Here is a 15,682-nt window from a genome sequence, read left to right as displayed (position 1 = left end):
TGCGAAAGCGAAATTAACAACCAGTATAATGCTACCGCAGATTGGTCGCATCAGATCGTATGATCGCCAGTGAATTTCTTTTTGTAAAAAACTCGCAAAGACGACCGCATACAAGTTCTTGAAAGTGTCAGCTTATAGCAATTGATACACATAATTGCTTCCAGTGACGCTGCTGCCTGTTTTTCCTCAATAAAGCAATAAGCAATAAAGAAAGGAAAGAGGGGGAAAGAATGGCTGCAGCGACCTTTGATGTGTTCGGTTCTTGTCGCGTGTGTTGGGTGTATCTCGAGGCTCGCTTGTTAGTGCATGTCGAAGCGGATGCACGTTCGGCGCAGATCGCGGCCCACGATCTCCGTCAACTTCCTGTCACTAATGGTTTCGAGGCGTCGTTATTCGCGCTCTCGTCTGTTCTTCGCGCGTGTCTGAAGTGAAATCGTGTTCTGAAACGGGCGTCCTCCTGGAGCAGACAGCGCCTTCCGAAAATGATGTACAGAGTACTGGCTTTGGTCCTCTTTTTGGCGGCTTTTCACAGCCACACGACTTCGAGCGAGACGACTAAGCCTACCACGGCCGGAGAAGCTCATCCCCCAGTTCCCGCTGGCCCGGTGCCGACTCTGGAAGTCAAGGACGTGGTCGTCGTTGGTGGTAAGTCCCGGTGGCCATCACTTAACTATATATACTAGCCTGTTCGTACACACCTTGGGGTGAGACTCTATCTGAACCGGTGCATACTCCCGTTACAAAAATGGTCTATCGACAGTCTATAGACTTCTTCTATAGTCTAGCTATAGTCTCTGCTATAGTCTATATAGTCTATAGTCTATAGACTCTACTGCTTTCCTATAGATATTTCTTTTTGTCTATACAGTCTAGAGACTGTCTATAGACAAGTCTACTAAAAGTGTATGGCCATAAATCTGTAGGTTGTCTATGTACTGTTCTCTAGGGTTTGTACAGAGTCTATAGACTTTATAGGCAGTCTACAGACTGACTAAAGAAATGTTTGAAAGGGAGATCGACTGTGGATGCGACTACTATAGTCGGATACAACTCAATAACGCAGTGGCTTTTCCCCGACAAAGGACCCGCTTCCAGCCAATGGCGTCGGCCAATTCTCATGTAACGACTTGCATGGCAATGCAGGGAGCGGTGTGACAATGCAAGTCTACTAAAAGTATATGGCCATAAATCTATAGATTGTCTATAGACTGTCTATATGATTTGTATTGCCTGTAGACTACTCTAGGGTCTGTCTTTAGAGAGTCTATAGACTTTATAGACAGAATTCATTGGACAGTCTATAGACTGTCTAAAGAAATTTTTGTTAGGTATAGTGTCCTGGAGCCGATCATGAGGTAACGGGGTCGGTACCGGGTCAAGGCGGCCGCAGTTTCCACCGAGGCTAAGGGCAAAACGTTCGATGCTCTGAAGTTGTGGCGCAGCCTTAGATGCCTGACGGGGTCGGAATCAAGCCGGAGTCCACCCCATTACAGGGCGCAGTTGTGCAACTCTGAAAGAAAAAGTTCGCCGGATACACCGAAGAAACGCCGAATGCTACGGCTTGTGCTCGCGCTCCCTTCCTGTTGTTGAGTTCGGCGAATATGGACATGGGGAGGATTCCCTGAAAACCACCGCGAAGGTGAATGAGTCCTCTGGAAGAAACGTGGCTGCAGGAACATCGGGTGCAGCGACGATAATAGCGTCCCCACGTGTTCGAACAGGTCATCAGACGTCGAAGTACAAGATCAGTGTTTCCCTCTTCAGTCACGCTGGGGTTCAACAATTGCCCGAGAGCTGCGCCTTCGACAGAGGTTCCGCGTTTCGGTCATCAGTACAAGATCTTCAACCCCTGCTGGGAGACAGCCCGCATTCCGGTGTCACGCAGGCGCCTTCCTGTTCCAGATGGGCGCAGTCCGAACCCACGTGCGCGCCTACCTGGAGGCCGCGTAGACGACAACGTGACCGGGTCCTGTTCCCTTTCCCTCGACCGAGCTGCGAGAGAACATCAGGACCGCCCTGCCGTGGGTGGTACCATCAGTGCCATCGTTTTATTGGACATCATTCTTCGAACTGTATTCCCCAGCTAGGGATCTGGGGAATACGAAGAGTATTTAAGGAGCTCCTGGTTTGGTACCAGAGGAGAGCCCCCCCTCTTGAGAGATACCCTTTGCTGGGAGACACTCCCGACTGCTAAGAAGCTCCCTTTACTCGCACATCAACATGCCACTACCTCATCGGTATGAAGTGACGTCAAGAGCTACACCACAGTTGCGTCGTGCGCATCCCACCAGCCAAGTTGATGAACAATCATCATCGTCATCAGCCTGACTACGCCCACTGCAGGACAAAGGCCTATTCCATGTCTCTTCAATTAACCCTGTCCTTTGCCAGCTGCGGCCACCATACCCCCGCAAACTTCTTAATCTCGTCCGCCCACTGCTACGCCATGCCGTCTCTTGGAATCCACTCTATTACTTAAGGACCAGCAGTTATCTTGCCTTCGCATTACATGCGCTGCCCAAGCACATTTCTTCCTCTTGATTTCGACTAGGATGGCGTTAACCCGCGTTTATTCCCTCACCCACTCTGCCCTCTTCCGGTCTCTTAACGTTAAACCTATCATTTGTTCTTTCCGTAGCTTGCTGCATTGACCTTAAATAAAGCTGAACCCTTTTCGTTAGCTACCACGTTTCTGCCCATGGAAAACAGCTGTCGGTGGATCTCGCGTTGCAAATGGTGATTGAACTGGGAGGATTTTTTTTCTTTTCAGTTTCCTGTTCGTCCAAGCTCACCCATGCATTTTGAAAACACAAATAACCTGCGTCCTCGTTTCGGTACCATACATGTGCGCACTTGCAAAGACATGAGTGCTCCTAGTTTTTTATACGTTTGAGCTCGGAATACACTTCTGCAAGGATACTGGAGAGTACATTAACGCCGAATACCTTTCTTCATTAACAAAAAACACTGATTTTTTAGTTCTGCACCAGAACACGTCTTCATCTGAGGCTTTCAATAATAATTGGTTTTTGGGGAAAGTAAATGGCGCAGTATCTGTCTCATATATCGTTGGACACCTGAACCGCGCCGTAAGGGAAGGGATAAGGGTGGGAGTGAAAGAAGAAAGGAAGAGAGAGGTGCCGTAGTGGAGGGCTCCGGAGTAATTTCGACCATCTGGGGATCTTTAACGTGCGCTGACATCGCACAGCACACGGGCGGCTTAGCGTTTTTCCTCCTTAAAAACGCAGCCGCCGCGGTCGGGTTAGAACCCGGGAACTCCGGATCAGTAGCCGAGCGCCCTAACCACTGAGCCACCGCGGCGGGTCTCTTCTGAGGCTTTCAATTTGCTTTCAATTTCATTTTCAGGACGGTGTTCGTGGGGTGGTCTGATGTTGGAGCCGACCACGCTGAACCTAATGAAAGAACCCTGCGAGGCCTGGACGTGCGACGCTGAGAACTTCACCATCACCATTCAGAGGTACACAGCTGTCCATGTGGAGCTGGCGAATATATCGCGACAACGGGACAAGAGACCCGGATTAAAGGAATCTCCTTTTGCGCTGTTGCTGGTCGCAGAGCGCATGAGAGCACAAACGAAGAAAGCGAGATAATCAGCGAGCGTTTCTTTTTTGTCCCAACTCTCCAAACGAAGCGCATTGTAAATGGGGCCATTGTGTCTGCCCCCTGGAGACAGTTCAAAAATTCAATCCTGTCGAACATTGTTTCCGACCGTACACTTTCTTACTGCTAAAACTAAAGCTCCCGCAATGCAAGTAAGAAGAAATCGCAAGCGATAGGAACCAGCCTGCGTACAGCTCAGAAAGAATTTCTTGGTGTTTTTGCAGAGATCGGGATATACCTTGTGTACATGTTTCTGTATACCTACAGTGAGGCAATTTTCTAGGTATTCATAATAGCTATGGCATAGTTTGGTACGGACGCGTTCATATTCCAAATCTTGTGTATTTAAGGAGTAATTACCCATTTGCATCCACCCAAGCGCAGCTATACGCCTACAAAGGAAAGCTGTACAGCTTCCACAGAAGCTTTGTCGTTAAAGAAAAATTCGTCTTGGTCCGGGGTTCGCACCCAGGACCACAACTTCACCGGAGTAGTCGCTCTACCAACTGAGCTAACCGGGACGTCTAGCTTATATGGTAGGGCGAGAGCGAATTGATCAATAACTCGAAGCGGGAACAGTGTTCGACAAATGTTTTAGGGGAATCCCCCAATGTGGAGTAGATTTGTAATAAGGAAGTAATTACTCATTGGCATCCACCCGAGCCCAGCCATACGGTAACAGAGAAAAGCTATACAGCTTCCATCGAAATTCGGCAGAAAAATTTCTGGTCCGGGGTTCGAACCCTGGATGATCCCTTTTTACCAGAGCGGTTCTCTACCAAATGAGCTAACCGCGACGGCTAGCATGTCTTCGAAGAAACCTGGTCCATAGAGCTTTAAGGCGAAGTATGCTTTGCTTAAGAATGTTGTTCAGAAAAAGAGCAGTTACGACGTAGGTTAAATTGGACTTTTGTTGCGATAAATCCAAAAGCGAAGGTTATGTACACCTTCTCAAAGACAAACAGCTAAAAAGTTTGCGAGCCCAGTTCTCACTAAGTACACCCCCCCCCCCCAACTCCCTTAACCCTCTTACCCCGCCCCCCTATCCCTGCGGAGCAGCGGTAGCATTTCGATAGAGGCGAAACGCTAGAGACCCATGAACTGTGCGATGTCAGTGCCCGTTAAAGAACCCCAAGCGGTCAAAATAATCCGGAGCCCTCCACTATGGCGTCCCTCATAGCCTGAGTCGCCTTTGGACGTTAAACTCCCCATAAACCTCGACCCTCTACCCTTGCCCGTGTGAAGCCGCCCTGTCTAGCACGGCCCAGGACTGCCAGCGTCCCATGATCGACCGGGCCAGCAGTATAGCTGCGGCACATTGGGCAGTTGACTACGGGCTTCACCATCTGGACGCCTCCCTTCAACCGCAGTTCATAATTAAAAGGACACTGAGGAGAACTTTATCATTTTTTTTGTTAGCAATATCTGATAGTTCGGCATTTCATGGCTTTGTTGCCGCTTGTCCGGGCGCGAAAGATGCATTTATTTCAAAGAAATTTGGATTCGAAGATGAAAAAGTTTTTCCCGCCGCTCTGATTCAAACTCAGGGAACTCTAATGACGCCACGACAACTCTTATGACGTCTCAGAACGGAGTGACGTGATAAGTGACGTAAACGCAGACTCCGTGATTTCTGACGGCTAGCTGTGCGGTGCGCAACCTTCCTTTGCCAGCCTCAGAGATTCGTCGCTTTCATGAAGTAATGAAAATTCCTCCAAGGTGGCGCCTCTTGTCCTAGGAAGTCATCACGCTTGTACTTGCGAGATTGGCCTGTGGCGGCGACCCCTGTATTTTGGTTCTTGCTATTTTCTACATTACAAGAGCTTTGTTTTCAGTAAGAGTGGCGTTTTTGTGATCAGGAGCTGTTATTCTATCGATACAAGCCAACTTCAATTTCTCCTCAGTGTCCCTTTAAGGCTTTTCTCTCCCTCATACGGAACCATTATTGAAATTTAAACTGCCAGGCACTAAAAAAAAGCATCTTGATCGGGAGGGATGCGAACTTGCGTTCCATGTCGCAGTTCGAAGGATGCACTTGTGAAAGGAATCGGAAACGCTGATATAAAATAAAGTGTTCGAAATCCTCACATTTCGCGACAAAAGAAGAAGCATTCAGTAAGCTTCGCCTAAAACGTAGGTTGGGTACAGACGAGGTGAAATCGATTATAGAACACTCTCAGAGAACATATCCAGTTGGGCTGCTCGCCATACATGCGCGTCTCACCTTCCTCTTTTCCAAACATTTGAGAACTTGACATGTTTATAAAAGACACGGCTGCAGTCTGACGGGCTTTGAATGACGAGTGGTACAAAAAGCTCGCACTTTTAATTTTGTCAGTCTCTGTAACATTGTCTATAGCGTTAATTGCAAGTAGACGAACGCGGAAAGGAAGAACTTTTGTTTTTACTTGCCCATTCGAATGTAAAAACTTAAGTGTACGCTCAGACAAGTTCATACGGACCCGGAGACGCAGGTGTCATGTATGGCGTGCGCAGCCAGGTGTTCACTGTCCCTTTGTTTCGAAGCAACCAATTGTGGAGAACGGAATTGATGTGACAAGACGCGGTTCGAATGTAATAGATTGTTCTCTGTTGTTAAACTGATCAGCAAAACAACGGAGCCAATTACATTTCCAGATGACTGGCTGGGAAGAAAAACCAACCAACCAAAAATTAAAAGAAGAAAATGCTGACTTTTTACGCCTCTATAAATTTGTCTGCATGATATCATACATTGGGATGATGTTAGTTATGCTCAATGAAAACCCACTGCTTTTGAAAAGCCTTATTGTTAGCATTATGTGCTCGGAACTATCGTCAGTATCAACGACGAAGTTGTTTTTGAAGTTCTTCAAACGTGTTAGCGTTCGTATGAAGCTGGAAGTGAGAAGATTCATTTGTAGTATGACAAATGCGTGTGCGATGCGTCAGCGGATATGACAAGCTGCATGCGGCAAATAGCCGCGCCAGCCGCATTGTCATGTAGACGAATGCCTCATACGTGACATGAAGCTCCTGATAACCCAGGTGCTTCTTAGGAGTGAAGAAATTTTTAAGTTATGAAGCTACACATTTAATAACACACTAATCACGTATATAGCCCTACTTATAGTACAGCCACCGCGGTGGCTGAGTGATTATGGCACTCGGCTGCTGGCCCGAAAGACGCGGGTTCGAACCCGGCCGCGGCGGCCGAATTTCGATGGAGGCGAAATTCTAGAGGCCCGCGTACTGTGCGATGTCAGTGCACGTTAAAGAACCCCAGGTGGTCGAAATTTCCGAAGCCCTTCACTACGGCGTCTCTCATAACCTGAACCGCTCTGGGACGTTTAACCCCCATAAACCAAACCATAAACCAAACCTATTTACAGTGCTTATAGTACTTTTAGTTTATAAAGTAGCATGCAGCCATTAAACTAAGGACAGGAGACTTGAGTGCTCACATAACCTTGTCAAGCAGACTACAATGGCAATGGGCACTGAAACTGCCTCGGACGTCCTGTGGACGTTTAGCACATCCGTGTGACGTCCAAGGGAGTATAAGTGCCCATTGGCCATGTACTAGCCCCTGATCTAGCACTGTTTACAATAGCCACTGGGACAATCATAGCTTCACTGCTGCGTCAATAATCGAAAGTGCGTTGACAGGATCTCAACCTTGCCGGAATTTATTTTTTTTCCCATTTGGTGACATCTTTCCTGCAGATTTACCTCGTTTCTGTGTTGACTTTGAACACAAACTTGGTTTTGTGCGCAATTGTTCCGTTTTTCCTTCAAAGTGTACCTCACTTTGATGAGTTATTTGAGTAAATATTTAAGTTTTTCACTTCAACTCGCCACAGTACACAGAAGTTCTCTTTGATCCTTTTTTCTGCTCAGCGAAAGACAGCAACTTCTTGTTTATATTAGGATGCATCCTTTCTTTTCAGCAGAAAACACCAGTTTTGCACTACGGCACCTCTCTCTTCCTTTCTTCTTTCACTCCCTCCTTTATCCCCAAAAAACCAATTATTATTATTAATTCATTCGTTCTGGGGCCCCGCCGCGGTGGCTCAGTGGTTAGGGCGCTCGACTACTGATCCGGAGTTCCTGGGTTCGAACCCGACCGCGGCGGCTGCGTCTTTATGGAGGAAAAACGCTAAGGCGCCCGTGTGCTGTGCGATGTCAGTGCACGTTAAGGATCCCCAGGTGGTCGAAATTATTCCGGAGCCCTCCACTACGGCACCTCTTCTTCCTTTCTTCTTTCACTCCCTCCTTTATCCCTTCCCTTACGGCGCGGTTCAGGTGTCCAACGATATATGAGACAGATACTGCGCCATTTCCTTTCCCCAAAAAAACAATTATTATTATCATTATTATTATTATTGTTATTCGTTCTGTGTCTCTTGGTGATAATTTTAATTCATGAGCGCGATGTCCACTTTTTGAAGCTATGGACGTTCAAGAAAAAATACCTAATTGTAACAGCTCACATCAATGTTTTACTTTGTTGCCAGATGCGGAGATTTCCAAGTACCGCAGCACTGCGAACTCGAGGCGTCTCTGGAAGCATTCCCAAGCTGCTGCCCCATTCTCGTCTGTGGTGGGGTTTGAAGACTTGCGGCGCCAGCGTTAACCCCATTTGTGCTGTCTGATGCACTTTTCCATATTTTTGTTTCATCTGCTTAGCATGCGAAGTGGTTTTGCTGGAGAAGAAAAAAAATATTAAACGATAAGACCTCTTATAAAGCCGTGAAGCTCAGAGTTTATTGTCTTGTAAACATGTTAACATCTTCCGCAACGAATCAGCAACAGCTTCTGCCTAAAACTAAATGTGTTTGCATTTCGGAAAGCAACCCAAAGCAATATGTAGAGCACATGCCGACCTCTCTTCCTTCTTCTGTGAATAAAACCAACTTTCTTTTTCTTTTCTGGAACACAGTGGGAATGTGGGTGTAGCATTAAAGATTCATGCATAAAAGGGAGGAACGCCCACACAAATCTTCGAAAGCAGCGCTGCGCGCCGCTTTCGAAGATTTGTGTGGAGCGCTGCTTTCGAACATTTGTGTGGACGTTTCTTCCCTTTATGCGTGGATTTTTAATGCTACACCCAACCTCCTAGCAGCAATATAGCGCTATTTTCGTTTGATATGACGTCATTCTATATAGCGGTATTTTCATTTGATATGACGTAATTCTATATAGCCCTATTTTTGATATGACGTCATTCACAGCTGCACCAAGGAGCCTGTTTGCTCATGTCTGGTGCTGTTTTTATTTTAGTAAATTGGAAGTTCAAGCGATTGCTGCAAACAGGGGCGCAATTAGCATTCTTCAAAGCGACTACTTTGTCCCGTCGTCTTTGTCAGTGTTTCGCCCTATCAGTGCCTTTCAATCGAAATGAACTTTAACGCACTACTTCAAGAGGAATTCCTCTTAAATGAACATGTCCTTTGGTGCTGACAGCTAGGCACGCACAAAGACATGGAGACTGTCTGAAGCGTTCGTACTTCTTTTTAATGATTTCGTACGCATTGTTCGCACTAAATCATTTTAACAAAGAATCGAGAGAGTATTTCAGCAGCCAGAGTGTAGAAATTTATTAACCATTAACTGTGGCCTTTCTTAACCACCAAAGCGTCTGAGTAGATGGCGTTCGTTCGGCTACTGTCAGAGCCCAAGGTGCCGGAATCGCAGACACTGAACGACCCGGGCGATGGAAACTAATCCTATACAGCGTCCCTCATAACCGCACGCAGGCTCAGGACGTTAAATCCCACATACCATACCTCACTCATCTTCGATTGTCTATTTGAATGGACCTACGAGGAGCAAACTGGTAAGCCCCGAAGAACATTCCAACAAGTACTGCAATAATTCAGTCCTCCAGCATAAAGAATGCCGTTAATAGACTGACCAGAATTTTATTGCGTTACGAGATCGGAGCTACACACTGGGCTGAGCCTCCCTCTCTTCCGTGGGAAACGGATCCTCGGGTTTTGCGGGACGGAAGTCGATGTCGCAGATGCAGTACCGTCCGTTGCACCAGGCCTCCTTGGCGCCTCGTGGGAAGCATTCGTCTTGGCACTCCTGTGTAGTGCAGCCCGCCACAACGTTAAACGCCAGTAAAAAGAAGGTCACCGCCGTTGGAAGAATAGGGACGACCATGGACTGCGGACATCTCCGTCCAGCCGTACTGTGCATTATGATGACTCGCGTCTCTCCAGCTGCTGGTGGTATTGTCTTATTTCTCGCTCTGTAGTTTATCTTGTGTCTTGTCTTTGCCGTTTCCACTGCTTGCAACCGCACATTGCCTGCATAAAAGTTGAGCGGGCAAAGTCAAAAAGCAGTTGCTGGACAGTTACTTTCAGTGGAGAGTTTGTAATACGTATTATCTTATTTTTACAAAGTCCCGTGTCTAAACTTGCACTTATCGGAGGAGAATAAGTTTCGAAGGATTTCCCGCAGTGCTGAGAAATTTCCGAATTTTCGCCTACGCTTCAGCGTAGACGTGCAATTAAAAAAAAGCTAAAGAAAAGCCATAGGCGCTCCGGCCGCATATTTTAGAAATTATTTTTCGATTCACTATTCTGCGCTTCTATATAATGTGTAACTTCTCCAGTGACGTCATGGTTAAAGACCGACCAGAGTTCCTTATCGTACCGTCGAAAAAAACCGCTTCAAAAATTGTCTAGCTCCAGTGGACACTTCACATCAGGTTAACAGGAAGGTTGCACGTGGATGCTGAATTGGACAAGTTGCAGTGGATGCATGTTTGGAAAACTCAGCGCGCGCGAGGGAGAGAAATAGCTTGAATTTGCACCCGTAAAAAATGACGGGACGGAAGGCTATAGCCTAAATCCCCATTCATTCCCCTAACCGTCGGCCGGAATCCTTTGGGACTCGGCGGCGGTCATGGCGAGACCGATGACTTTGCGCTGTTCCTCTGCTTCGTGGTTGAGCAATGAGGTCTCCCAGAATTGTACATTTCTATTCGGGTCGTCATAGAAGGGGCAGGTACAGACCATGTGTACTAGATCTGCAATGGTATTTTTTAAAGCGAAATTTATTGCCTCAGGGCATCAATGACGGGTGAAAATGTGATGAAAGATGTAGTATAGTGCTACTAAAATGAATGGAAAAAAGGCTAGCTGATTTGAGGAAGTCCTGTAGAGAACGATAGAGTCCCTGCGTCCAGGCAATGTATGAAGCAGAGTTGCTTGGTGAAAGACCCGCTACCTTCAAGTGCCGGATCCTTGTAGGCTTGAGAGCGGTGTAGTTCCACAGTAAGTGATGAATGTCGGCTTCAATGTCCTCGTGTTTACATATCGGACATCCTGGCCGAGGAAACAATGCGTATCTAGGCAAAACAAGACGAAGACGAAAAGCAAGAACAGACACGAGCGCTGCCTTGGCACCGCCTATGATTTAAAGGAATCATATTCTTAGCGGTAAGAAACAGACACAACACCAAGCTACACACACACAAAACACCCGCTAGACTTCAACTGTCTTTACTGGACACTTGTACGACATAAATATGTATCACTGAGCACACGCAGGTGCCTCGTCATCCGCATCAGGTCTAACTACGCCCTTCCCTCTCCTGCACGGCATACGGTTGCGCAGATAAACAATCTCTTTTTCTGCCAACGCCAGGGAGGGAGTGCTTACACACATGTCGCCCGCTTCTTGAATACGAAAGGCTTCGATAATTGGTGTTGTGTCTGTTTCTTACCGCTAAGAATATGATTCCTTTAAGCCGTTACCAACTAGCCCAACTTAATGTTTTAACCGCCTATGAGCTGAGCTGTCAGCTATCGGCGACGTTCTGCATTGCGTCTGTGCCCTGTTAGCGTCTTGAGCAGCGCTGAGTAGTTCGTTTGTATGCCGCAGGTGGCGTGACAGTCTGCTGTTCTCCGGATTCTGATCCTATCAGGAGGATTATGGAGAGTTTCGCAACCGGTGTGATCAAAGAGCTTTGAAGGCCAACTTGCGTTATTATTAATATGCTCTTTAAAGGAAGGCAAGGCCGACAAAAGGCAGCCAGCAAAAGCTGAATCGGACAAAGAGTCGCAAAAAATAAAAACGGCCGCAGAGCGGATATTGCTTTCATTACGAATATTTTAAGAACGTCGTGAAACTTTTTCTTGCCGCCGAGTTAGTTGTGTAGCTTTTTGTTGGCGCGTTAACAGTGCATTGATAGTTCTCACGAACCTCTTAGCATGATAATGCAGGGAAAGGACTGTCCCCTTTTATCTTCCACTCCCTGCATTGTCACGCTAGCGGGCGCATGGAAATCGGCCGACACCATTGGCTGGAAGAGGATACTTTGCCGGGGAAAAGCCGCTTCATTCTTGAGTTGTATCCGACCATAGTGCCATAAAGCTGCTAAGTAAAATGTTGACCGTACTGAGTAAATAAGTATTACGCATATTTCTCGTCCAGCGCGAAAGAGAAAAAATAAACTTGCGTGAAGAATGACATAAACACGATCATATCTGAGAAGATAGCTTATCGCGACACAGATGTGGAAAATATGCAAGAAGGCACACGGTGAGCACCTATATTTGCACCTATGTTTCTAGTTTGTAAGGCTGCCACCACACGCCACGTGGCCCTGAACACTCAAAATCACCGCGGGAATTTCCAATGTTCGGTACCTACCATTGCTTTTCTATACTAAGCGACTCTAAATTGGCCATACGCAATTATGCGAGGGGCACAATTTCTCAGGCAGTAATGAACATATTGGGTCAAGCAAAAAATTTAGCCACAACAATTGATTTGATATGGTTCCCGGCTCACTCGGGGAACCCTGGCAACGAAGCGGCACACATCAAAGCTCGAGTATTCGTTAGCCTAGCAGGAGACGCGGTAATTACTGAGAGTTTCTCAAATGCCGGCCTAGCATCATATAACGACATTACTAGTCATTTAAAACTAGAAAGATGGATCTTCTCCCCTCCATACAAAACCATACACAAGGAGATGGAGACCACCTGGACGCGACTCCAGACGCGATCCTTAATTACTCCTTACTTACTATCAAAATTAGAAATCTCGGTGATTACGACACGGAATGTACACTATGTGGCGAAATAGCCACTTGCGATTACATGTTGTGAACTGCAAAGAGGAGCCGCCACTGGAATCTCTAATACAAGTTCCTACTCTCGAGAAAAGGGAGGTCGTGTTGGTCAGCTCAAACCTGGCCGTTCAAACCCGGGCCATTGAATGGGCCACTCAGGTCGCTGTTAGCAGTAGACTGATAGCCATCTAGCACGGATCGTCTTCAATTTTGCCTTTTCTGACGAATTAAATGTTTAGCAATCAGTTTCTATGGCCGTCGGAAATAACTCATGGTTGCGTAGGAAGCATTTTATGTTATATTTTCTAGATAAAAAGAAGAGTCGGCCATGATAAACACGCCATTCAGGCAGAATCTCTCGGGACTCTCTAGTTCTCTAAAAATTACAAGTTCATTATATATCCCAGTTGAGTCACGCGTTTCTCGCTACTCGCAGCCGACAGATGGCCCTAGTTGGCTGTGCCCGTGGCAAACTGGTCGTGTCTCATCTGTAGCGTCCGTGTTGAAGGAAAAGATGTCAAAATTAACGTCGAACCAACTACTTTCCAAACACGAGATCGCTCCACCGTACATAAAACAAAGCTCGCTCACATAGCGGGTCCACTTACGTGGAATATTTTTTTTTTCCTCGAATCGACAGTGAGTCGTATAAGGGGCGCCGGAAGGCCGTTAAATTCGGAATAAGTCTCTGGCTCTGACACGTCAGCGAACAGTCTTTGACTACGTTGAGAACAAATGTGAGCGCCAACTGCGCTTCCCTGTAAACCATTTAGGCTCTTTCAGTCGGGAGGCCGTAATTTTTACATTTCAAATCATCCTCGTTGTCACAACTGCACGTTTTTTATGGCTGAAATAACGCGAAAGCTAAATGTAAAGAAAAGAACGAAGCGATGAAAAGAAAACTAGCCTTCACTGCATTTCACCTAATTCTAAGAAAAAGTGTCGAGCGATCATTGTATATTTATATATCAGCCAACATGCCGAAAAAAGAAGAGAACGCCATGAAAAAATCTCCCTTTGTTATTTCCATGGCCGGTAAGCCTGACGCAGACGGCTGGAATAAAGCGCTTTATGCGCTGCGTTAATAAAGTATAAATGAGAGCGAGAAGTTGGAGGCGGCCCTTCGTATTATCAGCAAAGGCCCAACAGCTCTTTTGAAAGCGCGAATGTGTGCAATGAAAGCGGCTTTCAGAACATAGCAACAATAGAAAGGAAGGAGATAGATAGACGGGCCGGTGCTTTTGATCAGATTCATATGAGGGTGCTTGGGAAAACCTGAAGGGACGCTTAAGTCTCCGTAAAGGGACCAACCATTCCCATTATCGCCATCCGAGCAATTGCCTTCCGTGAACACTGGCTCTGAACACCACAACCGAAAGGAAAACCTAACCGCTAGAGCACCTAATTCGCATTTGGCCTAACTGCTCAAATCGACAATCATTTTTTAATGTTTTCCTCAAACTTCCGGAGCGAAATATCGCAAAAGGGAACGATGTCCATGTGTTTCGAGAGGCTGTAGGGGACACTCTTCAACCCAAAACTAAGCATTAAGGGTCGAAAGGTGCCGCTGTGGAGATGAAAGCGGCATACCTGCTCGCACTTTCTGAGAAGGGAACTTGCCAATATCCCCGTACGAGATCGAGGGTGGAAATGAATTTCGCGCCCCTCACCCTTTCTATCCTTTCCTCTATGTTGGGAATCGGGTATGGCTGATCCCTGGTAATTGCATTCAACTTTCTATAATCCACGCAGGGACGAGGATCTTTCCCTGGGGCCTCAACCAGAATTAGCGGTGAGGTATAGTCACTTTCCGCTGGCTGTACAACCCCTAACTGCAACATGCGCTGAATTTCCGCGTCCATTATTTCTTTTTGCCGGGGTGGTACCCTGTAGGGTTTTGACCGTACCGGCTCATCAGAGGTGAGCTCGATTTCGTGCGTCAGGAGGTGTGTCTGGGGACTTTTTACAGTTTCAGGCAATTTTGAGAACCGACATTTTTCAGATTTTTTTCATACTGACGGACTTTTCAAGCTGCTACAAGGTAAAAAGGGGCTGAAATAGGGAATTTTTGTTAATAGGGGGATTTTCGGTTAAAGCATAGAACATCACTATTAGGCAGAGGCGTAGTGTAGGGTATGTTCGGGTGGGAAAAAAAAGGAGGTTTGGGGAAGGAGCTTTTTTTTTCCTCAGCTGCCATGGTATTATACAGTATATAACTTGCTCTCTACTCAGGCGCTTGTGTGGAGTTGGAGAAGGAGGAGGCATGCTTTAATGACCACTGTAGATATTTGTCTGGTGGTACACCTGTCAGCACACTCCAGATGAAGGTGAAAAAATATTAAGGAAACAGATGCACGCAAATATCTCGCACACTCACATGCATACACAAGATGTTCAAAGTGATCGTGTCAGACCCAACTCCTTAAAAAAAAGGCAAAACTTTAAATAAACGTAACGCAGAAGCAGCTTCGCACCAGGTACCATGTACAAGCTCCAGGCACCTGTCGCGGACCCAAAGCAGTTTCCAGTATTCTGCGGCAGGCTGAAAAATTATGGTAGCAGGAGACCAAGAGTTCAAGGCCCTCGCCCACACCACATGTCGAGCACTGTGGACTGCTGGAGAATTCGATTTCGTGGAGGAAGGCGTCTGAAAGAACACATGTCGGGCGTGAAGAACAAAAAAGTCACTTCCAACGCACTTGCGGAGCACGCCGTATCGGCAGGTCATGATATCTGCTGGGAAATGGCTTCTATCATCGCCAAAGAAAAGAACTGGCTTTCACGCCAGTATCTCGCGTCCTTGGTGATTCAGACCACCGATAAAAGACTTATTCGTAACATCGGCAATCTCCCACACACCTATGCAAGATGCCTGGGACGATTATTGAAACCTATTTAAGCGTTGCGGTTCTACAATAAAATCTAGTGAACAAGGCTTCCGTATGGAAGCCGAAATGTCTGTTTTGACAAAAACCTTTGGTCGGCGTCTTG

General features: G+C 46.6%; 1 protein-coding gene and 1 long non-coding RNA gene across 2 annotated transcripts; one reads left to right on the top strand and one right to left on the bottom strand.

Moving 5' to 3' along the window:
* The first annotated feature begins 395 nt into the window (after positions 1 to 395).
* LOC144101142 (uncharacterized) lies at positions 396 to 8,529 on the top strand. Its single transcript, XM_077634178.1, has 3 exons — positions 396 to 645; positions 3,367 to 3,478; positions 8,118 to 8,529. Exons 1-3 carry the CDS (start codon positions 483 to 485, stop codon positions 8,212 to 8,214), a joined length of 372 nt encoding a protein of 123 aa, XP_077490304.1. The 5' UTR covers positions 396 to 482; the 3' UTR covers positions 8,215 to 8,529.
* A 1,154-nt stretch (positions 8,530 to 9,683) lies between these two features.
* Positions 9,684 to 13,434, bottom strand: LOC144100151 (uncharacterized). The gene is made up of 2 exons (XR_013307534.1): positions 13,300 to 13,434; positions 9,684 to 9,914 (listed from the first exon to the last, which is right to left on the bottom strand). It is a non-coding gene; the product is annotated as an uncharacterized LOC144100151 (long non-coding RNA).
* Between the last annotated feature and the right edge of the window lie 2,248 nt (positions 13,435 to 15,682).

The sequence above is a fragment of the Amblyomma americanum genome, chromosome 8, assembly GCF_052857255.1.
Source record: "Amblyomma americanum isolate KBUSLIRL-KWMA chromosome 8, ASM5285725v1, whole genome shotgun sequence".
In the NCBI taxonomy this organism is placed as follows: domain Eukaryota; kingdom Metazoa; phylum Arthropoda; class Arachnida; order Ixodida; family Ixodidae; genus Amblyomma; species Amblyomma americanum.
This window is presented reverse-complemented; position numbering and strand designations above follow the sequence as displayed.

Coding starts and splice junctions, on each gene's coding strand:
- LOC144101142 (XM_077634178.1), top strand. CDS start 483: ATGATGTACAGAGTACTGGCTTTGGTCCTCTTTTTGGCGGCTTTTCAC. Junction 646..3,366: donor GGACGTGGTCGTCGTTGGTG/GTAAGTCCCGGT, acceptor TTTCATTTTCAG/GACGGTGTTCGTGGGGTGGT. Junction 3,479..8,117: donor TTCACCATCACCATTCAGAG/GTACACAGCTGT, acceptor CTTTGTTGCCAG/ATGCGGAGATTTCCAAGTAC.